Source organism: Aotus nancymaae, unplaced genomic scaffold (genome assembly GCF_030222135.1).
Source record: "Aotus nancymaae isolate 86718 unplaced genomic scaffold, 86718_ANA_hifiasm-v0.15.2.pri h1tg000053l, whole genome shotgun sequence".
NCBI lineage: Eukaryota > Metazoa > Chordata > Mammalia > Primates > Aotidae > Aotus > Aotus nancymaae.
In genome coordinates, this window is record NW_026988467.1 from 11,874,344 (window position 1) to 11,901,071 (window position 26,728).

Here is a 26,728-nt window from a genome sequence, read left to right on the forward strand (position 1 = left end):
CCACTGACTTGCACAAGCTTTTTCCAACCGTGAAGCACCCTTCTTGCTGGCATATGTTAAAAGCAGCCCATGATATTTCAGTCCCTTTCAGCTGTGACTCATTATTGTAAATAGCGGTGAAATGAGGAGAGGAGAAAAGAATTTAAATATACTAACTGACAGAAATTTTAGGGAAAGTGATACATAGGAAGATAAAAAGCAATCAGAAAAATTTACATAAACCCTTGTGATCTCAAAGGTCATCTAGTTGAGAGTCTACTAATGGAAACATGTCCTTTCAGATTCTGGGTGATTATTTAATTGAAAAGGAAAGAATTTAAATGAATCAAGTCCTGGGAGCAGAGTAGATTTATGTCAACCAAAATTTAAAAATGCATGTTTCTTTGGGAGGAAATCGGTCCATTCATATACAAGTTAAAGTGGAGGATGGAGTAGTAAAGTTAGTCACTTAGAACTTGATCGAGCACTTGAAAATATGCTGATATTAATATGCTTTATAATTTTATTTAAATCAGCTTCTGGTTCCAGCCCTTATTCTATTTAGGGAAGAGGATGGTTCCAAAGCCATTAATTTATTTGAACTTTACAATAACCTTTGGAGATAGGCAGGTGAATATTATCATTGCCACTTTATGAGAATATAATATATACTTCTTGAAGCCAGGGACCAAAACTTTTTGTCCCTTTTTTTTTCTATCCCCAGTACCTGTCTAATAAAAATGTAAGTTGAATATTGTAGCAGAACCTCCTAAATGCTCTGCTTGAGCTGTCAGTTTTTTTCTTAGAAGGCAGCACAAAAGAGAAACGTAGCACTCCGGCTTTACCATCAGTCCTCCCGAAGTTCAAATCCTGCCTCTGCCATTTAGGGTTTTGCCTAAGTGACCCTCGGAACTTATTTCTTGAAATCTCAGCTTATAACAGTGTTTATAATACCTACCTCATGGAGTTGTTGTAATAACGAGATTTCTGTAAGATAAAATGGAGAAATGCAAGGTACTTAGTACAATTTCCGACACCCATTAATGCCCCAAATTGTGGTTCTCTGTATCTCCTGAGTATACTTAGAAATGCTAGAGTAAGCATACTATTTGACCACTGCTGAAAAACAATTTTCAGCATGCCTTAATCATCTGATTCTGAATGAACAGGAACACACTGAGTGACTGGTGTATTGCTGGGTGAGAAGCATCATCTGGGAGGACTCATGTGGCAGCCAGGCAGAATTCTTAGCACTCCGGTGAAAAGGCTCTTCTCTAATTTAATGCAATGTGCTGGTATTAATAAGCAGCAGAGAACCCAGTGTGAGGCTGCCCGCTGCCTTTCATACCGGGTTCATTCACTTTATTATTTTCTAGGACATCATATAGACCTTTTGCCAAGTGGGAGGGGGGTGGGGAAATCTGCTCATTTAATTTCTGAGTAAGGGATAATTAGTACCCATTGTGACTCACAGCTACAGGAATCCAACATCTTTTTCGTGGCATATTATCTAGGATATTTAAAAATTCACTGACCATCGCCGAGACTTCCAGGGTAATTAAATTGTGTTGCAGTCAGCTTAGGTTTCACCATTGCTGGTGAGTATATCTTTAAAGTATATTGGGGCCGGGTATGGTAGCTCACGCCTATAATCCCAGCACTTTGGAGGCTGAGGCAGGAGGATCACCTGAGGTCAGGAGTTCAAAACCAGCCTGACCAACTGAAATGGAGAAACCCCGTCTCTACTAAAAATACAAAATTAGCTGGTCATGGTGGTGCATGCCTGTAATCCCAGCTACTCACAAGGTTGAAGCAGGAGACTCACTTGAACCCAGGTGGTGGAGGTTGCAGTCAGTTGAGATCGCACCGTTGCACTCCAGCCTGGGCAACAAGAGCAAAACTCCATCTCAATAAATAAATAAATAAAGTATATTGATAGCATAGCCATGTGTAATGAGGAATGTATGGCTGATGTCAGTGGCTATGGAGGGGCTCAGGGTAATAGGCCTGTAACTGTGAGTTAGACAACTTGTGTGGTGGGTGAGGATTAGGAGAAAGGGGACTAACATTCCATGAGCACCTACTCTGCACTGGGTTTCAAGCAGGTTTTATGCTGCTTGATTTATGTCTGCTGTCCTGCTTAATCCTCCCAACCACCCTGTGAAGCCCCTTCTTGGAGTCACTCGTGACCTCTGCATTCCAGATTCTTGGTCAATCATCAATGTCAGCAATGTCATCAACCAAAGTCATCAATCGCCAATGTCATCACTTACTCAGCCTATTAGCAAGTATTCACAGGGCCTCCTTCAAACACTGTCTCTCCATGGCTTTCAGGACACCACTTCTCTCACTGCTCCTTCTCGGTCTTTTTTGCTTGTGTCTCCTTGACTCCTAAATGTTGGGAGAGAGTCCCTGAGCCTTTCCCTTCTCCTTCGACATGCATTTGTTAGATTTCATCGACTCTTGGGCCTCTGGATAACACCTGCATGCTGACACTTTCCAAATTCATATTTCCAGCTCAGACCTCTCCCCTGAACTCCAAGCTTGTGTTACCCAACTGCCCACCTGATATTGCCACTTGGATCGCCAACATGCATCTCAAAATCAGCGTACACTCTACCCCCAAACCTGCTCCTCCTACCGCCTTCCCCATTTAGGAAATGAATGTTTCATTGTTCCATTTGCTTAAATACCAGCATTCAGGTCATCCTTGTCTCCTCTTTCTCTCACATGTGCTGCCTTTAGCCTGCAGCAAAACCTGTGGCTCCGCCTTCACTGTTGATCTAGAATCCATTCACCTGTCCACACGCTACCTCTCGACTCCATCACCACCTTTCAAACCGCCATGAGATCCTGCTAGATACGGCAACAGCTGCCTACATGGTTCCTGCCTCCACTTTTGTTGCTGGACAGCCTTTTCCACACAGTATGCCAAAGCATAAACCATCTCCTGTCACTCCTCTGCTCGACACTGGTCAGTGTCCCCCATCTCAGTCAGAATAAGAGCCAAAGTCCCTACATGACCTTATAGTCCCCAAGGGGACCTGACCTGGTTCTGCTTCTCTCTGGTCTTATCTCCTACTCACCCCTTCCTCACTCCCCTCCAGCCACACACCTGCCCCGCTGTTTCTCAGACAAACCAGGGACTCTCATGTCTCTGAGCCTTTGCCCTCCCTAGAAAACTCCCTGGCTTGTTCCTGTGTGTTTCAGGTCTCTACTCAATGTCACCTTGCTGGATAAGTCAGGTTCCCCAACCATCTCATATAAAATAGAAGTCAAATGTCATCCCCAGTTCTCCTTCTCCCCTTTTGGCCCTTAGTTCCTGTTCCCCCTTCTTTCCCCTACCGGCACTTGATATACTTACACTCAAATGTAGGTGTATCCACCTCTTACCACCGAGACTAGAAGGTAAGCTCCAAAAGGGCAGGGACTTTGCCTATTTTTTTTTCACTGCTGTATTTATAACCCCTAGAATAGCATTCTGGCATGGATTAGATGTTAGGTACATATATGCTAGTACGGATCACAACATTGCTATTTTTTTTCTTTTTCTTTTTTTTTTTTTGAGACAGAGTCTTGCTCTGAGACCAGGTGCCAGGCTGTAATGCAGTGGTGCAATCTCGGCTCACTGCAATCTCTGCCACCTGGGTTCAAGCAATTCTCCTGCCTCAGCCTCCCAAGTAGCTGGGACTACAGGTGCGTGCCACCACGCCCAGCTAGTTTTTGTGTTTTTTAGTAGAGATGGGGTTTCACCAAGTTGGCCAGGATAGTCTCAATCTCTTGACCTCGTGATCCGCCCGCCTCGGACTCCCAAAATGCTGGGATTACAGGCATGAGCCACCGCGCCCAGCCAACATTGCTACTTTACAAGCAAAAAAACCCCTAAAGTTTAGAGAGGTCAGTAACTTTCCCGGAATTACATGGAATCTGATGACTTCCTAAATCAAGTGACAGGAACCTCAGCCAGGTCTGTCTGACTCCAAGTCCTGTGCACTCACCACCTCCTCCAGAAAACACTAAGGATTTGCAGTCTTAAAGTGGGCGTGGACAAGAGCTTCTTGGTGTGGAGCAAAATCAGTTTTGGGCAGATTACTTCCCAATTTAAGCTTGTCTCTTCCTCTGTGGAATGAGAGGGTGAACCTGGGAGACTTTTAGAGACTGACTCTTCTAGCTCAAAAACCTGGGAATTTTTCATTCCATCTCACACAAACCCTGATGGCACTTTGGGTCAGTGGATCCGTGTTGCAAAGGCGGTTCTCAGACAACAGGATGAGACTGTCCTTTACAAACACTTGTTCCCAAGTCTGGGACATGTGGATGGGCATTGGAGAATTGGAACCTTCAGGTGGGGCTCAGCCCGTTCAGCAATTCCACTCAGCAGGAAGAGGTGGGAAGTGCCCCTAACCTAGTTTGGAAAAGAGATTTGAGACTCTTGTATTTTGAACCAGCCTCCAGAGTTTTTTTTTAATCTTAAGAATTTTCTTGATGAGAGAAATACAATTTTCCTTTTTAATGGATCCTTATTATGTGATGTTAAAAGAATCAATGAATGACATAACTTCATTCAAAAACGTGCTCTTAAAGGGACACAGAATCAAGCTCTTCCTGGCTTGAGTGTTTATTTGTCTGTCTCAGCCGCTAGACCCCGAGCACTGTTAAGGCAGAGACGGGGCCTCCTCCATCCCTGTAGCCCCATCACATAATATACTGCCCGGCAGAAAGCAGAGAGGGGAACATTTACAGGCGTTCATTCCATACCTGCTGGGCTTGTCAACCCTTCACCCTTGTCAACTCACTTAATCTTTACAAAAAACCTGTGAGACAGAAACTACACTATTATTGCCATTCCACAGATGAGAAAACTGGGGCACAGAGAAGGCAAGTTCCTTACCCACATCACAGACCTGGTGGAGGTCAACCAGGGATTTGGCCCCAGGCATTCCAGTTCCAGAGGCAAGTCTGCACTCCAAGCTAGTACACTATCCTACCTCTTGTAGGTGTACCCTTAGCAGAGGGAGGTGGACAAATGAGTGAGTAAATATAAGAGTGATCGCAATGATTACAGCTAGCATACATGAAGGTTCCTGGTGTGCCAGCCACCAGAACACCCGCAATCCAGTTTTCTGCATGCTGACATGGGGATTGTCTAGGGAGATGCATGTGTAGAGGAGTGAGGAAGTCAGGATGGGGTGGACAGGAAGCTGGGAGGCAGTGTGCTTTGCCACGATGCCTTGAGGGAGCTCCGTAGCTGGCCCTTCAGAGGGGTCCCAAATGGAGGCAAAGGAACTGGGATTTTATATCCGAGTCACTGGCCAAAGGCTGGTCCCTGGGTGGGCGCATAACTTGGGCGAAGCAGGCCCCTGCTCCTGCATCAGACGGTGATGACTGATGAGCCGGCAGTTGTGGGACTTTAGTGGCGGATATTCCTAGTCTTGGCAAGTGGGTACCTTGCCCTGAAGAGGACAGCTACGGGAACGCTACAGTATCCACTCTACGGTGTCCCCTCTACAGGCTAGGGATTTGGTATCATGGTCGCATTTATTCCTCATCACCATCCCGTGACAAGCTAGGCATTTGTTTGCTCCCACTTTATAATAGAGCAAACTGGAACTTGGGGAAGTTGTGCAGCTCACCTAAAGCTGCCATTTAGGAAGTCGAGGCTGCCATCTAGGAAGCCCAGTGTGTCTGATTAAAAGTCCAAATGAGTGGCCTAGATCAGCGTCTCCAAGCCACTGCCCAGGCTGCAGGCCAGGGATCATTATCTTGCTGTTGGGGCAGGGGTGTGCTGCGTGTGGATGTGGCGTTGCCTGGTCTGCCAAGTGTTCCTTCTCCTTCGGCTAAACCACTCCCCCTGCCCTGGGAACGTGCTCCTCCCCACTGCTTGCATCTCTGGCAGGGCCACCAATCAGTCCCTTGGGGCCTTGGGGCTGGGCATATATACAAGACCTAGCTGATCAAAGGAGCATGTGCCCTAGCCTTGGTGACCGACCCAGGGTTAGACCCAGTCATCCCTGGGAACAACACGAAAGAGAGGCTGTCTTTTTCCTCCGAGGCAGATAAAGTAGAATGATGTAAGCCTATGGCTGGGTTTTTCAAGCCTCCTCTATATGGAGAAAGGTCAGTGGCGCAGGAGAGGATGAGAAATGAGGCCACTTCACAGGGAGGAGCAAGAAGGAGAGGGACCTAATGGCATTGCTCGAGCCACTGGAGTTCCTTAAGTCAGCTCTGCCTCTAGACTTCCCAGCTGTGAGAGCCATAAATTCCCCTTGGTATCTAAGCCAGCACACAGCGAGTTCCTTTCACTTGCAAGCAGTGCGACGGGCCGAAGTGTGCCTGTTCGAAATGCGTAGATTAAAATCCTACCCCAGTACCTCAGTGTGCAATTGCATTTGGAGACAGAGTCTTTAAAGAGGTGATGAAGGGAAAATGAGGTCATACCGGTGAGTCCTAATCCAAATGTTTATTTGTCTGTCTCACCACTGCTGTCCTTACCAGAAAAGATCAGGGCACAGACATACACAGAGGGTACAGGGAAATGGTGGCTGTCTGCAAGTCAAGGAGAGAGGCCTCAGAAGAAACTAACCCTGCCAACCCCTAGACCTTGGACTTCCTGCCTCCAGAACTCTGAGGAAATAAATTTCTGTTGGTTAAGCCCCCTAGTCTGTGGTTCTTGGTTACGGTTGCCTAGCAAACTACAACAGGCAGGAGGACACCCTCGAGGGAAGGTGTTAGTTTCAGTCATGCGTTAGTCAGCTTTTGCTGTGGAACAAATAGCCTCAGCATCCCAGTGGCTTGCAATCATATTCATTCTTCTCATTTATGCATCTGCACATTGGCAGGGCATGGTTATGGTTGGGCTGGGTTTTATCCCAAGCCAGGTTCAGCTTTGCTCCATATGTCTGCATTTCAGGGATGAACATTAAGGCGGTTACCTGGGGCATGCTCTTCTCACACAAGATCCCAGAGCAGAGGAGGCCAAGCCAAACGCCAACATATTCAAGGCCCCTGCTTGCTGCAAGCCACTAGCATTCCAGGGGCCGAAGCAAGTCACATGGCCGAGCCTAACGTCAGGGGGTCAGGGAAAGGTACTCCACCTACTTTGAGTAACGAGGCAAAAGGCAGGATGGATAGGTAATACTGTCGTGGGAAGGAGTGAGGAATGAGGAAGAAAAATCCAATCTACCACCGATAGTTAAGGGGAATGCGGAGAGGGTGGCGAACAATTCCTGAGGCAGCAGAACATCCCAGCCCACCGCACCGATGTCAGCTGAAGTGTCACATCGCCCACATCCCCGAGGGAAGATGGGCTTCTGCTGATTGTCTGTTAGAATTACAGCAGAGTCAGCTGAACCCCAACACCTTCCCAGAACTGCACACGCCATCTCGAGGCGGCAGCTCCGTGTGCAAAGAAACCGGATCCTTCCTGGGAGATCAAAATCAATTTTAAACAGACACAGCTGTTCCCTCGTGGGGGCGTTGGAAGGGTGAGGGGGAGACGCTGCAGGAAATGTTTCATTTCTTTTTGTTTTAAGTTGTCAGGATAACCAAAGGAGACTTCTAAAGTTTGATTATTAATTTCTGGAAGAAATCGGTTGCCAAGTTTGCTATCAGTTTCAAGGAAAGGAAGCATAAGATCAAAGGGAGACTTCCCAGTGGAGGTTTTCACCTCATATTAAGTTTAGAAGCTTTTCACAACAGAACGATCAGAAGTAGAGCTAGTTTGTTTTTGTGATGCGCCCTCAGATGGATCAATCAAATGCCACAGTTTAATATGGTTCTGCAAATGTTTACTGAACATCCACCACGGTCCTGCACTCACTTAAACAAACATAAACAAGTCACAGTAATAGTAAGTCTTGCCACTCCATGCGTGGGTCATCTGGGCAAGTTAAACTGTTTCTCTGGGTCTCAGTGTCTTTATCTGTAAAACAAGCCTGTTGACTAACGATGAACTTTTTTCTTTCTGATTTTTTCTTTCTTTTTTTTTTTTTTTTTTTTTTTTAAGAAATAGAGTCTTAGTCTGTTGCCCAGGCACTGGAGTGCAGTGGTGCAATCATAGTTCACTGCAGCTTTGAGCTCCTGTGCTCAAGTGACCCTCCTACCTTGGCCTCCTGAGTACCTAGGACTGCAGGTGTGTGCTACCACAGCCGGCTATGGCTATGTTTTTTTTACTTTTTGTACAGAAAGGGTCTCACTATGTTGCCCAGGCTGATCTCAAACTCTTGGGCTCAAGCGATCCTCACACCTTGGCCTCTCAAAGTGCCAGGATTGTAGACATCCACCAAAAGCCACAGGTTAATACGGTTCAACATGTAAGTTCAAAGTAAGCATGAACTTTGAGGTTCCTTCCAGATATAGAATTCTAAAGTCCACAAATTGGGTGATGTTTTTTCCTCACTTGCTGATAATTAAAATCAGAGGTGTGCATAAAGGAAATCCACACTGCTGAAGCTATGAGAACCAAAGAATGCTCAAGATTTTTCCCAACGGTAAGCTAAGAATCCCTGAAGCAGAAGATAATAATTGCATGCATATTCATTGTTCCCTGTATTAATTTTTGCAGTCACTGCAAAGAAATACCTGAACCTGGGTAATGAATAAAGAAGAGAGGTTTAACTGTCTTACACATTTGCAGGCTGTACAGGAAGTGTGATGCTGGCTTCTGGTGAGGCCTCAGGAAGCTTACAATCGTGGTGGAAGGCAAAGTGAGAGCAGGCATGTCATATGACAAGAGTAGGAGTGAGGGTGGGGGGCAGGTGAGTAAGAGAGAAAGGGAGGAGATCCCACACTCCCTTAAACAACCAGATCTCGTGTGAACTAACTGAGTGAGAACTCATACATCACCCAGGGTTTGGTGCTAAGTCATTCATACGAGATCTGCCTCCATGAACTGCTGGGATCGAATCACTTCCCACCAGGCCCCACCTCCAACATTGGGGATTACATCTTGACATGAAATTTTCTCCTCATTTTTCCCAGGGCACCTTGGTGCTGGAATAATTTAGTATTGACTCAAGGGACAAGATCTAAGTCCCCTTTCCACTACTGCTACTTCCAGTTCCTGAAGAAAGATGGTGCACCTTGCCAGATGTGAGACCCGTTTGCAATAAATCATCAAGAGATGTTAGGGTCTTAATCCTTCTGGTGTTGAGGTACCTGATAGAATGTTTCTTCTGTGACCTTCAGTGGGGACTCACGCTGTTCTTTGTGATACATTTAGGGGAGAAATTACTTTTCCTAAGAGGAAAATCTTTCTCTCATTCCCCTTCTACCCACCTCCCAAGAAAAAAAATTACTATTCCAATGCCATCCTCAGTTCAGGTATGTTTATGAATCCGGTCTTCATTACATTTTTCAATTCAATAGCACCCACGTTGAGTTTGGGTGGGAAGAGGCCATGCAGAAAAGTAGTAAAAGGGGCCCTGGCATCCCTGTGGCCTGTGCCTGAGTCTCAGCGCTGCCACTCTTGAGCTGTATGACCTTGGGGGAGTAAATTAACCGTGCTGAGCCTCAGTTCTCCTCTCTGTAAAACAGGGATGATAATGGTAGCTTCTTCCTTGTAGGGTTGTCATTTAAGTACTTAGCACCAGGTCTGGTGTAAGAACCCACCAGAATCATTGTCTCTTCTCATTCTCATATCACCCCTTCCAAAAGCACTTTCAAGCAGAGCTGGATTTTGAATCTACCAGCTCACTGAGCCTCTTCTTGGATAGTTGAGACAATTTCAAGAAGAAAAGATTCATACAGTTGCTAAAATGTCATGTAAAATAGCTTCATTAAGTGCTCTTCATATAAAGCCATACATAGATTTGTGAAGGTACATGTTACTTTGAATTAAAATGCTAACAACAAAAATATCTTGAAAATAGAACCTAGATACCCTCTGAGTGAGGAAGGTGAAAATCCCACTGGTCCGTGATACGTGTGATAACTTCCTGCTTAGCTTCAGAAGGGGACTAACACACCTGAGTGGCAGAGCTCCTTTCCCTGAGTCTGTGCCTTCCAGCAGGGCTCCGTTTGCCCAGGAGAAGGGGCAAATATTTTTCTAATTTGCACGAAGGTGCCCATGAGCTAGCCAGTTGTTCTTTTGAGAGACATCGAAGCAGACGCTTTGGTTTGATGCCTCCTAATGAATGACAGGACCAGAACCTGGATCTGTCTTTCTTTTCTTCCCCAAAGTTGCCTAGAAGCTATCAGGCTTCTAGTGTTATAATCTGGCTTTCTGCAAGACTCCCTCGGGGCTCCTCGCTGGCAGGGGAAGAACAAAGGTCAGTTGCTTCTATTCTGGTCAGTTTCATCTCTTGAATACAGGACAGCTGTTTAGAGACTGGACAGGTACGTTCTTGCACTTGTGGTCCCAGTGTTTTGAGGAGCCGGTCGTGGAGCCAGTACTGGAGGAGGGTTTGGGGCTGTGGGCACGGGTGCAGAACACCAGAGCAGGCAAGGGAAGAGCAAACGTGAGCCTCTCTCCTTAGTGCTTGATTTTACCTCCCAACCTGCCTGCTTCTAAACCAGATCTACTTGTTTGTTTCTCAAAAGAAAAGACACTGGCAGCTGGCTTGACTAGCATGCATAATGGCTTTTATAGTAAACTACGTCTATACGGACCTCACCTATGACTTCCCAAAGCCCTGGGTGACGCTGTCAGAGTACCTACCATCTATCTTCCTACAAGGATGGCTGAGGATGTGACCAAAAGCAAAATAGCTGATATGGCCACGAGCAGCACAGCTCCCTCTTGCACTACAGAGACACCTAATAATGTGGCCTTGGAGTTCCAAATAGGAGATCATAAATTGTTTTACATCTTCCCAGCATAAAACAAAGCAGGTTAAAAAAAAAATAATAGGCTGGGCGCAGTGGCTCACGCCTGTAATACCAGCACTTTGGGAGGCCGAGGCAGGCGGATCACGAGGTCAAGAGATCGAGACCATCCTGGCCAACATGATGAAACCCCGTCTCTACTAAAAATACAGAAAAACTAGCTGGGTGTGGTGGTGCGCGCCTGTAGTCCCAGCTACTCGGGAGACTGAGGCAGGAGACTTGCTTAAACCCGGGACGTGGAGGTTGCAGTGAGCCGAGGTCGCGCCACTGCATTCCAGCCTGGTGCCTGGTGATGGAGTGAGACTCTGTCTCAAAAAATAAAAAAATAATAATAGTAATAAATGGGAAGTCAATTAAGATAAATATGGCAACGTTGCACCTTGCTGGCTATAGACACACTATCCTAATGAGTGGGTCATTGAAAAATATCTCTCTTCCAATTATGCGTACAAAGGGACAGCGAGTGCTGGATATTAGGGCAGATGGCTGCAGGTACAGCCCTTCGTGGCACACTGGGGATATCCGGGAACACTGGATACCATTTGGCAAATACAGATTTTTCCCAGGGCTCTTTGGTGCTGGAATAATTTAGTATTGGCTCAAAGGACAAGACCTAAGACCCCTTTCCACTACTGCTACTTCCAATTCCTGAAGAAGGATGGTGTATCTCGCCAGATCTGAGACCCCTGTGCGATAAATCATCGAGGGATGTTTGGGCCTTAATTCCTGTGGTGTTGTGGTCCCTAACACAATGTTTCCACTGTGGCCTTGAATGGGGGCTCACACTGTTCCTTGTGATATTTTCAGGGGAGAACGTACTTTTCCTAAGTGAAGAGGACTTATTCGGTGAGTAAAGCATCCTAGGAGTAGAAAGAAATGAACTCACAGAAGCAAAAGTTCATAAAATCTGGGAAAAGAGTGGGGCCTGAGTAGAAATGAGTGGAAAACCCTCCTCCTGAAGGTATCATTTAGTTAAATAAATGTGAAAGAGCAAAATAGGGCGATAAAGGCATCCTGAGGATCTCCACCTCGTGAAACTCAGCTCCTCTCCAAATCGAATGCCCCTCTGTTTAAAAGTAGCCCCATACCCTCCAAGAAAGCATCAGAAACAACTTTCATAGAACAGAGATCACCGGAATAATAACACTACCAGTGAGAAAAAAAATAAATTACCCATTTAGGGTAGGTCTGTTAAGTATTTCAAACCCACTGGGGTACCATTTTATAAGCCAAAAGAACTCATTTACCAAATGGGTCCCCAGGGCCTGGAATAAGAAAGGCACCAGCCACAAAGGAGCAGCTCCCTCCCTGCTTCTGCCTCAGATCCCAGCCTTTTGCAGAGAGTGAAGGGGATTGGGTTGGAAGGGACACACAAGGTCTCTCACTGCATCAGTGAGTGCAGGGATGCCTTCATGTATTAGAGGGGGAAACGAGAAAGAAAGAAAAGGTGGAAACCTTAGAACTGGGCATACCTAGGGGCTGGGCACAGTGGCTCACGCTTGTAATCCCAGCACTTTGGAAGGTCAAGGCCAGCGGATCACAAGGTCAAGAGATCAAGACCATCCTGGCCAACATGGTGAAACCTCGTCTTTACTAGAAATACAAAAATTATCTGGGTATGGTGGCACGTACCTGTAATCCCAGCTACCCAGGAGGCTGAGGCAGGAGAATCACTTGAATCCAGGAGGTGGAGGTTGCAGTGAGCTGAGATTGTGCCACTGCACTCCAGCCTGGTGACAGAGCAAGACTCTGTCTCAAAAAAAAAAAAAAAAAAAAAGGATTGGGCATACTTAGATGTGAATCTGGTTATTCTACCTCTTAGCTAGGTGAGTGTGAGCAAACCCTCTGAGCCTAAGTTTTTCCCTGACGGTGACCTCAGTGTTGTGAAGATTCAGCCTGAGTTAGTAGAAATAAACAAGTGAGCCAAGTGGCAGAACACAGTGGATGCCCAAAGAATGAGAGCTACCATCGCAACTATCACAGTCACAGTCTTCATCACCACCATCATCATCTCCATCATCGATAATAAGTTCTTTTTTTTTTTTTTTTAAAGACGGGGTTTCACCATGTTGGTCAGGCTGGTCTTGAACTCCCAACCTCAGGTGATCCGCCCGCCTTGGCCTCCAAAGTGCTTGGATTACAGGCGTGAGCCACCACGCCCGGCACATCTATTAAGTTCTTTCTAGGCACCAGGCACTCTGCCAGATGGTTTACAATGCGTTGTCTCTCTTAATTCCTCAACAAGTCTATGAAATCAGCAGTGATATTAGTCCCATTTTCCCAATGTGGAACTCGAGGCTCAGAGACAGTAAGGAACTGATCAAGTGTCTCAGAGCTAGTACGTGGCAGGGCTGGACTTAAACCCGTGCCTAACTCTAGAACCTGTGCATTGGAGCTACCCCTCACCCACCAGAGGAGGAATGAGACCGTTGATGACGTCAGCTAACTTCCCCCTGCCAGGAGGCTGTAGAGAGGGCGCCTTCGCTAAAACGGGAAAATAGAGCAGATTTAGAGTGTGCAAGTGGCTAGAACATTTGACCCTGTCCTCTTTAGCTTTGTTAGGGGAACCGCTCAGAAATTGTTCTGGGTTGCTGGAAAATAAAATAGCGTCCACCCCCGTGGACATAGCCACCGCACGAGAGGGCAAGAGGTTGGGCAAGATGCCCCCAGGTCGAACCAGGTCTTTGGAGGTGCAGTGACGTTTCTCTGAGGGTGGAAACATTTGTCTCTGGGTTTTGTATTTTGCTTGGCCGTGGCTGTTGCTCACTGCCACTCACAGAGACTGTGACAGAGCCGAGAACCCAGGCTAGCTCGCATATTCTCTTGTAAGCCCCTGACCAGGGAAAGAAGCAGCACATCAAAAAAAAAAACCACATATACAAAAAATAAAACCCAAAAAAACAAGAAACCTTCAAGGAGGTGAAAAAAAGCACTTGCATTTCAACCAAGGAACAGAGACTTTAAGTATATATGCTTATGTGTTTAAGTCTGTGGTTAGAATGTCTATTAACATTTATCGATTTCATACCTAGGAGCTTCTGAATTAGAAGTGATTATTAAAGGACTGTTTGCAAATGAAAAATCCACAGAAGGAACTGAGTTGGTTGAATGCATACACAGAAGGGATACGCCTGACCGACTTTCCCAGCTTTAGATGAGAGATTGCTTGGGAAGACAGGAGGAGCTTGTCATTCTTTACACTAATAACTCTGCTCTGTGTCCACACTGATGTATACTGGGGTGTGTGTGTGTGTGTGTGTGTTTGTGTGTAGGGCCATGTGTGTGTGTGTTTAATCAACACTGAACGTGTACATTTCCATCTTATAGCTGCAGGCTGTCTCCTTAAGCCCACACTCCTCTCTCCTGTTTTTTCCTCCTGGTATCTTTTCTTCTCCATCCTTTCATTTCATAACTGTGGTTATGAGGGGGATGAATAGGGGGAGGATAGCTCTTGGGGTTCCACTGTCTGCACACTCTTCTCTACGGCTCTGCCCCCTGCTCCCGGTCCTCTCACTCATAGCCCTGAGCTCTGGCCGCTCCTGTCTGGAGCTCTGTTGCCTTTTTCCCCAGAGCACATGTTAAAACCCACTCAGCCAAAGTAAACCATGTAAATGTACAAGAGATCCACCTCCTAGATTGGCCAGGATTCACAAGTGACAATTTGAATAAACAGAGCGTCTGTCTGTGGAGAGGGAAGGTAACTCCCTAAGGACTCTCTCTTGGAGGGGGACAAGCGGGGGGACACAGGACAGATGTCATCCAGAAAACAGAGAGCAGGGAGCCATCACAGCCACTCCTGAGGCATGGACATATTTCACACTTGTGCTCAGTGCTTTCAGGGCATCTGGGTGTCTGGAGCGGTGAGTCTCCAACTTCATTACGCGTCAGATTCTCCTGGGCAGCTTGTTGTAAATGCAGATATGGAGATACCGGGCAGCACCCTAGAGAATCTGCTTGGTCAGGAGTGGGGCCTGGGCTTCTGCATTTTCACAAGCAGCTTCTGAGGAGTCCACGTCAGGTGGTCTTCATCTTCGCTCTGAGAAACACTGGACTGGCCTGAAGTCCAGGGGCTTGTGGCGCGGAGCCTAGGAAGGACACTGTTTGTAGGAAGTGGCCTTTAACATTGGCTGCAGGGAGCAGGATCAATCTGCAGAGGTCTCTCTGGCTCCTGCAAGCAGCCACGTGCCAACCTGAAGAAGCATGAGAGTTTCTCAGGGTGCTGACCCCAGGGTCAAGATCATTACTCACTGGCTTCTCTTTCAGTCTTTCCCTGTTCCACCTTGTCCCACGTATGGATTCCTGGAATCCACAATTTATCACTCAACCTTAATGGGAGGAGTGCATGAATGCTGCCTGTGGTCTCTGAGCCAGACAGAAACGATGCCTCTGGTTGGATCGGAGGGAAGACTGGACTTTTTATGGGAGTGTGTGAGTCCTGGCCCCCAGCTCATCCATTCAACAAGTATGTGTGGAGCTCTGGGGGCATAAGAGGTGGGAGGAGGTGCAGGCAGTTTTGTGATGCTTGGACAGATCTCCTAACTTCATATGCCATATGCGCATTCCAGGACCCTCTCTATCCAATGGAATTGTTGCAAGAATAAAATAAGAAGAGAGCTGTGAAAGTGCTTTGCAAAATTAAGATGTGACTAGAATTCCTGGAGAAGACTGAATATGAGAAGCGTTTTAATGAGAGTAGCAAGAATATTTGTGGATATGAATTTGTAGGGGATGAGGAAGATGAATTTGTTCAATCAACCACAAACTCTTTGGAGAAGCATCTATCGAGCACCAGACAGGGAGAGCAGAAAGCAGAATGGGATACAAACCCTGCCTCAGGGACACAAACCCTGCCTTCCTAAGGCTCACCGACTGGCTGGTTGGGGTCAGGCAGTGGAGGGATGGTGTACTTTTAGCCAGGGCATTTTACCGCGTGCAATAGAAATAATCAAATTAGTTCAAGAAAAGGGCATTTATTCTTGGGAATTCCACGGAATCCAGGACAAAGACGAATAAGCAGGATTGTCTTGGAAACCAGAGGAGTTTAAAGACCCCAGTGAGCCAAACTCTTGGTGACTTCTCTCTCAGATCCTTCAGTCTATATTTCAAATTTGCAGATAAATAAACAGAACAATAACCAATGGCGATATATGCTATGAAATAAGTAAATGATGAAGGTTAAGTCTGAGGGAGGAAAAGGAATCAGATACAGAGAGCCGGGGGGAGAACGTTCCAGGGAGAGGCAAAGACCCTGGGTTCAGAAAGAGCTTAAGTGACAAGACAGTGGTGAGCAAGGGGCGCCGTACAAGAAATCCGAAATCAGCGGCCAGGTTACGCAAGGCTGTGGGTTCGCCCTTCGCCTGTAATTCAGGAAGTGCCGCGTGATACACGTGGCAGTGGAGAGATGGGCCGTTTTCTAAAGACCCTGGTTTAATTCTTCCCAGCTCCTTCACTGACAAAGCTGCCTGGTTCATCCCTAAATCTGGGATGTCTCTTTCTCTGTCTGTAAATAAGGAGGGCACTAGAGTAGACAATCCCCATTGCCTTCCGGGACCAAATAGCATCATTCAATCGTAGAGTAGGGCAGCCTTATATACTGGGTTTCCTGGGACAGTTTCCGTGTATGCCGCTTGTTTCGGCTTAATGCAGTTACTCACAGCGCCCTCTTCTGCCCTCAGCCGCATCCCAGTCTGGACGTGATATTATGAGGTCAGTTCATTTCTGGGAAGAGAGAGGTGCATATAGCTGTGCTGTCAGCAATGGTCGGGCCCTTAGCCTTGATTCTTGATAGGAATTTCCTTTCTCTGAGCTAGAGGGAAGTTGGTTCTGCAGACTTTCCAAAACGCCTGGGCAAGCTCTGGTGGGCGACATACACACACGGCACCGTTGGCTCATTCTGCTCAGAAAGATCGGGCAACGTAGGTGGAGGCTGGTGACCGCATATGGGCCAATGCCTGGGCCTTGGGTGGGGTTGGGCTGGTTGGGAGTGGTAGCAGCAGTGATAGTGGAAAAATGACAGCAAGTCCCTATAAAGTGGACCCATTTTCTGTCTTGATTTTTAATATCAGCTTTCTGTGGCATGAGATTGGGACTACTTTATGAACATGCAAAAGGAAGAACCCTGAAACAGAACCCACAGTACTGTCAAATTCTCACAGCTGTGGATCCCATGGACCGAGAGCTGTGGATGACAGACCCCTCCCTCAACAGTTTTCAGGTGTGTCCAATGACATGGATCGTAAATACCTCCCAGCGCCCCAGACAGGCCAATGGGCTTGCAGGAGGTGTTAAGCTAGTGGGAGGGGACACAGATTCTGCTGACCAGCTGGACCAAACAACGCACTTAGAACTGCTTAGGGTATCTGCAAACCAGGATTTAGTTCTTTGCAGTCTTTCAGTTACATTATGGGGGGAGCATCAAAACTACAGAACTCTGTGGGTCTTCAAAAGGGGGATCCTGTGGTGCAGCCGTTGTGGAAACATATTAGCAGTTCCTCGAAAAGGTAAACACAGTAACTGTTTTGTTCCTTGAGATCACCTCTGGAGGGGCAGTGGTGGGGGATGGGTAAGAAGGTAGACGTGGCCGGGCTTGGTGGCTCACGCCTGTAATCCCATCACTTTGGGAGGCTGAGGTGGGCGGATTGCTTGAGGTCAGGCGTTTGAGACCAGCCTGGCCAACATGGTGAAATCCCGTCTTTACTAAAAATACAAAATATTAGCGGGACATGGTGGTGGGCTAATTACAAGAAAGTTAGCTGGGTGTGGTGGCGCATGCCTATAATCCCAACTACTCAGGAGGCTGAGGCAGAGAATCACTTGAACCTGGGAGGCAGAGGTTGCACTGAGCTGAGATGGTGCCACTGCCCTCCAGCCTGGGTGACAGAGTAACACTCCAACTTAAAGAAAAAAAGAAAAAGAAGGGTAGACCTTTTTGGTTTAAATCAAGTGGACCCACAGAGGCGAACTGATTGCAGACTTTCTAAGTTCTGGTCCTTTGGTGTGTGGGTGAATGCGTGAACATAAGGACACACAACTGGAGAAAGCCCCTTTTTTCATGTTAGGGAAAAACTCTCAAAAAATAAAATTCATAATATCCTAGGAGGCACGCCAGGAGCGTCTAAAGCAAGCTTCTTGAAACCTCAAAGAGAGAGGGATGAGAAGGGGCTCAGGGAATGAGTCTTTTCTTTTCTCCTTGTTAGATTTTTGTTTTGTTTTGTTTTGATTTTAAGATTCCGGTGTGTGGGACTAATCTCACTGAAGAGCACAATGAGTGACACTGGGTCAGTTTGTTTACTACACAAACACACTCACACACGTTCATTTGCAGAACACTATGGGATAGGGTGGCAAGGATGCAAAGATGAATAACACAAAAAACCGGATTACCCTCCTTCCCCCACCCACAAGTTCCCAGTGAAGTGGGAGAGAGACATGTAAACAGATAATTTACTGTTTCTTCTGGTAAGTGCTATACCAGAGGTGTGAGCACACACACACACACACACACACACACACACACACACACACACGGCCCTCTAAATAGAGCTACTCTTAACCGTTTGCTCAGAAGCCCTAGCTCCAGAACACCCCCTCCCCACTTTTTGTGTATTTGCATATATGATGACTTTTTGATTGAGGTAAAATTTACATAACATGAAATTAAGCACTTTAAAGTGAACGATTCAATGGCACTTAGTACATTCACCATGTTGTGCCACCACCACCTCTGTGTAGTTCTAAAACATTTTCATCAACCAGCACAAAGTAACACCTGGCATCTATTAAACAGCTACTCCCCATTCCTCCCTCCCCACAGCCCCTGACAAACACCAATCTGCTTCCTGTTTCTATGGATTTATGTATTCTGGATATTTCGTATAAACGGAATCATCACGTGACCTTCTGTGTCAGGCTTCTTTCACCTAGCATAATGATTTGGAGCTTCATCCATGTAGTAGTAGCATTTACCAGTACATTCTTTTTCATGGCTGAATAATATTCCATTGTGTACTGCAATTTGTTCATCCAGTCATCTGTTGGTTTTAGCTGTTGTTGTTGTTGTTTGAGACAGAGTCTCACTCTCTCACTCTGTCGCCCAGGCTGGAGTGCAATGGTACAATCTTGGCCCACTGCAACCTCCGCTTCCCAGGTTCAAGCAATTCTCCTGCCTCAGCCTCCTGAGTAGCTGGGATTACAGGCACTCACCACCATGCCTGGCTAATTTTTGTGTTTTTAGTAGAGACGGGGTTTCACCATGTTGGTCAGGCTAGTCTTGAACTCCCGGCCTCAGCCTCCCAAAGTGCTGGGATTACAGGTGTGAGCCACTGCGCACGGCCCATCCAGTCATCTGCTGATGGACATTTGGGTCGTTTCTGTCTTCTGGCTAGGAATGAAGAGTGTGTTATGAACATTCATGTATAAATATTTGTTTGGGTATTTGTTTTTGACATATACGTAGGAGTGGATTTGCTGGGTTATAGGGTAATCTTATGTTTAACTTTCCAAGGAACTGCTAATATGTGTTCCACAATGGCTGCACCCGGCATCCCCCTTTTGAAGACCCACAAAGTTCTGTAGTTTTGATGCTCCCTCCATAACGTAACTGAAAGACTGCAAAGAACTGAATCCTGGTTTGCAGATACCCTAAGCAGTTCTAAGTGCCTTGGTTGGTCCAGTTGGTCAGAAGTTGTGCTAATGAGGTTCAATCCCCACCCTGACCCATTAGCTAAGCAGAGTGGACAGAGTGAAGAATCGCATCTTCCTGCCACATGCTCCACCATCCAGTCCTGCCCTCTTGCAAAAGCTTGTTAGTAGTCACAGGGGAATGGAGCAAGGCTGTTTTTATGGTTCCACATAAAAGGAGGGAGAAATCTATCATCCAGGGTCTCCTGAAGGCCAGTGGGAAGAACTTGCAATCAGATAATTACTTTCTTCTAGTTCCGGTGTCACCTGGTTTCCACGGGCCCCTTTAAGTAAATTGCTTAACCCTGTGCAGAGCCTCAGTTTCCTTATCCCTAAAATGGGAATAATAATCCTCACTCACTAGGGATAAGAATGCGTATAAAAACCGCACGCAGTTTTTTCTTGGTTCTTATGGGCTTCCTATAAGAACCCGAAGGGTGGGCAGCCTCATTCTCCCCTGCAACACCCCACTGGCTTCTGCAGTCTGCTCTTTGCTGCTCTCCGGAGGTTGACTGAGCTGGAATGGTGGTGCCCTGTTGACCAGAGGGTTGCTGGCTGTTTTAACTTGTCCTATTTGCATGGAATGAAGCTTGCTATGGTAACAAGGTCTGGTGGCTGGAATCCAGGGCCCCAGTGAAAAATGCAACGCCTGTGTGCTCTGGGAGAGAAAGAGGAGCTGGAAAGGGCTAATCAACGTCAGGTTACCTCAGTTCTTCTGGGAAGACAGGATGGGTAAACTGAGGCAGCAAGGCTCAACTCTTCTGTTCCCAGCAGGAGAAGGAAGGGAAGAGGCCCCATTGACGCATTCCTTATCACCCAGCCTCGTCTCTGTCCCCGCCAATATTCAGCCCAGCTAAGAAGCTTAGGAGCTGGCTAAGGCTGCCCCTCCACCTGGGTGCACACGCAGGGCTCGGGCTGTGAGGAGGCGGGAGCCCGGGCGGCCCACGCCGAGGAAGGTGGGCGCTCTCCCTCCGGGGGTGGGCAGCGCAGGTCCGGGCGGCCGGTGGTGGGTGGTGAGTGAGAAGCACGCGGGGCACCAGCTCGGCTCCCCTCTGAGCATTTCGTACTCGCAGTTTAAGGGACCGGCGGAGCACGAACTCCACTCCTGAGCTGGCTCCAGCTGCCCCCTCCCCAGGAGACTCACCCCTACCCCCCTCTGAGGCCCCCTTTCCAAGCACCCTCTCTTCCGAGCACCCAGCGCCTCCCCGACCCTAGCACCGCGCGGGGCACCGGTTCTCCAGGGCGGGGGCTGCCCCACCGCTCCAGGGAGGGGACGGAGGGCCGGCCTCGGTCCAGGCGACCCCCCGCCCCACGCCAGGGACGCCACCTTGGCCCCCTCCCGGCTGCCGCCCTCCGCTCCCGCCCCCCGGGGGGTGTGTCCCCGAAGGAAGGGGGCGCGGGAGGCCGAGGGTGTCCCGGGCCTCCGGCCCAGGCCCCCTCCAGAGCGGGCGGCGAATGGTAGGCTCCATTTAAAGAGTGCCTGGCGGCGCGCGGTGTCCTCCGAGCAGCTCTCGGCGCCCGCCCGCCGGGGTCTCGGCGATCGCTGCTCCTCCTCCTCCTTCTCCTCCTCTTTCTCCTCCTCCTCCTCCCCCCGCCGCCTAGCCACCGCCGCGGCTCGGGCTGGAGGCGCCGCTGTCATTCCTGCGCCGGAGGAGCCGGCGCTGCCGGTGCCTGGGGGTCGGGGCGCGGGCAAGCCGGGCCGCGGGGGACCCAACAGGTAGAGCCAGGGGTGCCCGGCCGCGCGCCCCCCAGCGCATCATGCAGCTCTTTGTCACCTCTCTCGCCCCCAGGCCAAAATCCTGAGCATGATGGAAGACAATAAGCAGCTCGCGCTCCGCATCGATGGGGCGGTCCAGTCGGCCAGCCAGGAGGTGACCAACCTGCGAGCCGAACTCACGGCCACCAACCGGAGACTGGCGGAACTGAGCGGCGGCGGCGGCCCCGGCCCGGGCCCGGGAGCCGCGGCCAGCGCCTCGGCGGCGGCGGCGGACTCGGCAGCGACGAACATGGAGAACCCCCAGCTCGGAGCGCAAGGTAGGATCGCCCCGGCGCCCAGGGCGGAGGAGGGCGAGCGAGCACGCCGGGCCCCGGAGGTGGCCGGGGACTCGGGGTCCCCCACGCCCGGCGGCGGAATCGCTTTGCATTGTGGCAGATAACCCTTTGCGCCCGGAGGTGGCCACCGCGGCTCCCCGGCTGGGAGTTGCAGGCTGCTGTCATTCACGAAAACCCGGGCGCAGCGTGCACGGGGTCACACGGTCACACGGTCACACCATCACACCGGCCCCGGCCAGCCCCAGCGAGGCGCAGCCGGCGGGTCCCTTCCGGCAGCAGAGAGTGCCCTTTCCATGGCACCAGCCCCCAGCTCCGTGGCAAACTTTTCATGGTGGGGCCTTTCCCCCCACCCCCCGCTGGAGTGAATGGCACAGTTTCCCCCGACTTCCGAAGGCTCCTTCCTTTGGAATGAGTTTTTCCCGGAGAGTGTTCCGGGCTCTGCCTCCGTGGTTGGGATAGAGGATTGGACTGCTGTGCACTTTTCTCCGCCGATGCCAAATCCCTTGGCTCAATTGCATCTGGACTTTATTTTCTTCCCATTTGAGGTCTCGCAGGCATTTGAATCTATGGATGCAACAGTAGATGCTCAGCTCAGCAGGGAGTTTAAATTTCCAGCAAATATAAACACCTAGAGCGCTTTCCAGGGGGGGATATTGTAGACCCCAAAGGCTGAGCGGTAGAGAAATGAAGGTTTAGGGTAGTGGGCTGTAGGGAGCCCCTGCTTGAAGGGACTCTTTGCAGTTTAGAGGGAGAAAAAGACGGTTGGTTGGTTTGTGTTCACATTGACAGAGATTAAGCTCTGAAGCCCCCTGCAAGACATAAAGGCTGATGGGGCATCCCTAAAATGTACTGTTTGGTTTCTGTGACTTAGAAAGTAAAAGGGTAAGCAGGGTTTGCGGTATTTTTTTTCCTTTTACCTAATTGCCCTTTAAGAAACAGTATCACTGGTTATTAATATATCATTTGAATTGCAAATTAAACTGCTGAAATCCAGAACAGGACAGAAAAAAATCTCCAGTCCATGAGGGCCACTTGTATAAATATGTCACTTGGTGAAGTGCAAGGTACCAATTGCTCAGTGGCTCAAAATGATTTTCTGGTTCTGTTGCGTTTCGAGAGCTTCTGAGTGTTGAGTCTGTTTTCCTAAGAATCTGGTTCTCTCCATCAGTCTCTGTTTCCACCTTATCTTCCTGGGAAGTGTGCTTTCTTTGATGTGAGATGCGAAGCCTGCACATGTGCAGTTTTATGTCGAATTCCAAGTCAGATCTTAACTTGGTACTCCCGGAGCCTGTCGGAAGTCTTAGGAACTGGGGGGAGTACTTTGATAAGGAAGTAGCCATGACGTAATGGTGAGAAGGTGTTGTGGTCCTAGTGCTTGCTGCAAGCGTGACTTGTGGTTATTCTTGTCATTTATCCCTTGCAATGTCATTGTGTGTGAAAGAACATTCTCCACTGGAACCTGTGGCAGACTGCAAGGTAATGCTTCACTTTTTATAGGCAGAGGCTCTGCTAACATTAAAGAAACAGCTAAGAACTGGCATTTTGCTAAGAATCGAAAGCTGTATCGTAAAGGACACTGAACAATGTTCGTTTATTTCCCACCGTCTGCCCTTTTCTCAGCCAAGGAAAAGTTACGTGGTTTTTTATCTGAGTCCTGGATCTAGTTGTAGACCGGGCATGCTAAGGAAGTCGACGCAGTGATGATGTACACGTGCTCAACTTGGAAACCGAGGCTGGTCACATTGTTGTAGTAGCGCAACAGGGGGCTACTTCCTTGTTCTTTTTTCCTACACAAATGCACAAGGCTGTGGAAATGAAAATGGCTTTTGGATCTCTTGCTATCTTTAAAAATACATGGTCCTAAGAGCCCACCAGCAGCTCCCGTACGCTCTCAGGACCGTGCCTGCCCGTGTCAGTGGCTGGCTGTGGGTGGTAGAATGAAGGGTGGTCTGGACTTTTCCGCTTCGTACGTTGGCGTTTCTCAAAATCTTTACTAGGGGCACTTCGTGATTTTATAATCAGAAAATAAAAGGTTTAAAAGGTTTGAACTCTACTTGATTGTCGGCCGCATAACCGTCTAAATTGATGTGCATTTAAACAGATGTGATGGTTGAAAAGAAAACAAGCCCCCCATATAAGTTCAGTGGGGTGTCATTCACTTGTCCATTGCAATAGTACATGATACGTTATTTCACCTCTGTAAGTTCTGGGGATTTTTTTTTTTTTTAATGGAGGGGAGGGAGTCGTTTTGGTTTTTCTTTTCTCAGGGCCTGTGGCTAGCACAGAAACCCTCTGCAGAGGTGGTCTGGTAGTTTCTTTTGCCATTGCTTTCATTATCCTAAAAGGAAGCTTTGAGTTGTCACAAGTTAATTTTAAAGTGCGGTTGATGGGGTTCCACCTCCAGGGAGGCTCCCAGAGGCTCAGCTCCTCCTGGCTTCTAGCTGTTCTTCCAAATTAGTCTTGTGTTTTCATTTGGTCTCTGTTGATGCAACTCAAGGGTCCAGACCCTTAGAGTATTTCAGTGCTGTTGAGTCATCAGTTTTCAAATCAAGGTTTTGAATAAAACGAGTATCTTTCAAAATGCAACCGTGTAAGTCCTCTTTTAACTAAAGGGCATTATGTACATATTAAATGCATGCTAATGTACCTTTAATAATATTAGTACAAACGGTTATGGGAAAGAGTCACCTTTTTCTTCCTCTGCCGAGAGATTATTAGATTCATTTTCAAATGTTTTTTGTGTTTTTTAAATTCTTTTTTAAAATGAATGAAGCAAGCTCATCCATCCATCATTGGATGTTTCGTTCCAGGGATGACAACTGGCAGAAGGTAGGTTGCTGTCCCCTTTGGATGAAGAAACCTTGGGTTTTCCTAGAGGGTTAATGCAGTGTATCATTTAAACAAAATATTAGCTTGGTTGGTATCCCTGTAAGCTGGCATGGTTGCTATGTAACAGAAGCTAGAAAGTGAACTGCTGAAAATCTGGGCTTTCGGCACTTCGGAGGATATTCTTTCGGAATCTGTGTTGAAGGAACTCCTGGCAGCCAGCCCATCTCGTCTCTCCCTGCTGCAAGTGAGTTGGATAATCCTTAATGAGAATGCTGGCATACAGTGCAGAGGGTGTCCGTGCAGGGTGGCACATTTCACAGCGCCAGAGGCTGCCTTTTGGGTTGGTGGGGTCACCACAGCCTTTGACAGGTGGACAGAAGGAGGCTTGGAAGGAACAGAGCCAAGCGTTTGTTCCAATTCGTCTTGTTGTTGGTAGCCAGAGAAGGGATTTGTTTAAAGTAACATTTCTAAGCTGTTTTCCTCAGCATAACATCTCTGGGAAAATGTGTTTAAAATGCTTGCTGTTTTTTGAGGGGAAAATATAGCAGTTTGTTTCTCTGAAAATGTTTTATCTGATGAATGACTAATATTAGATTCAATTGGTTGCTTTGCTATGCGTAGAGTAAAACAATTAAGTGCTATTGTACCCGATTCAAATAGGTGTTAACTGTATCTAACAAAATACTTTATGCCCAGTAGGAGGTATGCCTACTGTCCTTAGTTTGTTCTTTAAGAAATAGTTGTATTTGTATTCCTGTGCAAGTGAATGTGCTGATAGCATCTTTCTTTGGTTTTGAGGACTTCCTGTCTACTGCATTTGTTAGAATGGGATGGAGGAGAGGGCCATTTTCCTGTACCTTTGTACATTTCCATAAGTACATGCAAATTGTATTTTTCTCTCCAGGCGTTAAAATAGGCTGTTACTTAAGGTCTGACAGCTCTCATCTACCATGACTACAACACTGGAAACTCTTTGGTGAAGTATAAATTACCTTTGGAGTGAGTTGATTGTGTGAGTAGTCTGTGGAGATGCTAGACACTCTCATTTTGCAAAATAAGTTCTGTCTTTTGGCATCCCCTTCTCAATTCATTCTGCCTCTGCTCTCGTTTTCCTAAGTAGACCTTGATCTTTTTGGAGAAAGAGAATTTTCAAATGGCGGAGAAGATGGAACAAAATGTTGGGGAGTCTCGGGCCTTCTGTTAGCTTGCCACTGAGTGACAAAGCTCGTCAAGTAGCCTGTGCCTTGGTTCCCCAGACAGATCAAGGGGCTGAAATCGAGTGTGTCTTTTCCTAACTTGGTAGGCTGCCATCGGATGGGGATTCAAACTTCTCCCTGAAAATTATCATGCATGGTCACAAAGAGATTAGTTACAGATCAGTACAGTGTGGTTGAAATTACTTATTGATTGGGGATTATTTACTGTCTTTCCATTGTCTTTGGAAAATGCCTTCAAAGGACCCCTTAAATCAAGTCTCTGGTTCTGGTTAATTTCATGCTTCCAGCGTGAGCGTCATGATTTTTAGTGGTTTTCCGACACCTCTTTGATGCACCCCAGAAGTCTGGGCTGACCTGACTTGTATATGACAGGAGCCTGGTCACGTATCTTCCCAGGGTGAGGGATGATAGACCCTCTCCCTCCCTTTACCCTGTTACTCCTCAAGAAGACTGCTGGCACTTTTTAGGAATCCTATAGGGTTATAATGTGTGACTTCCTGGCTGCCAGTGAGTTTGTAGCAGATGGGCTTGGCAGGTGGCAAGAGCTCATTGGAACTTTGCCTGCTCACCGTGCACGTCATATGGAGCCCAGAAGGTCAAGCTTGGGATCTGGCCACATTCACTGCATGTTTTCTTTACATGTTATGTATCTATATAGTCATTCCTGGGCTATATAGATAAGGACAGTGGCATCAATGTGAAGTCCTCTGTTCTTTCCATACCTTAATGGTTTGCCTGAACATTGGTCCCTGGCTTCTTACACCTCACCATGTATCAGGCAAGAGCAAAACTCATTCTGCCTGCTGAGCCCAGGAATGGGTTTTTAAGTGATGCTGCACTTGGAAATAGGTCTCCGTGTTTGGGCTGCATATTAGGGTGAATAGCACACGATATGGCAGGAGTATCACCACCAGCAGTCATTGCACTGCCTTAGTGTCCTGAATTGCAGGCATAGTGGGTTCAGGCAGAATCATTTAGGAAAAGACAGCTTCCCCGAGGCCAATAGGGTGGCCATCCACAGGGGCAGATCTTACCTGACGATTCATAGCCGCTAAGAGTTCTGCTGGCCGGGTGTGGTGTCTCACACCTGTAATCCCAGCACTTTGGGAGGCCGAGGTGGGTGGATCACAAGGTCAGGAGATCAAGAC

At 47.7% G+C, this 26,728-nt stretch overlaps 1 protein-coding gene across 1 annotated transcript in view; it reads left to right on the plus strand.

The window, feature by feature from the left end:
* The window catches only part of KAZN (kazrin, periplakin interacting protein), a 1,270,084-nt gene that overhangs the window by 707,787 nt on the left and 535,569 nt on the right, over nucleotides 1-26,728 (plus strand). Inside the window, exon 3 of the mRNA XM_064363326.1 lies at nucleotides 21,273-21,516. Within this exon, the coding sequence (XP_064219396.1) occupies nucleotides 21,273-21,516 (244 nt within the window). The remainder of the gene's footprint in view (nucleotides 1-21,272; nucleotides 21,517-26,728) is intronic.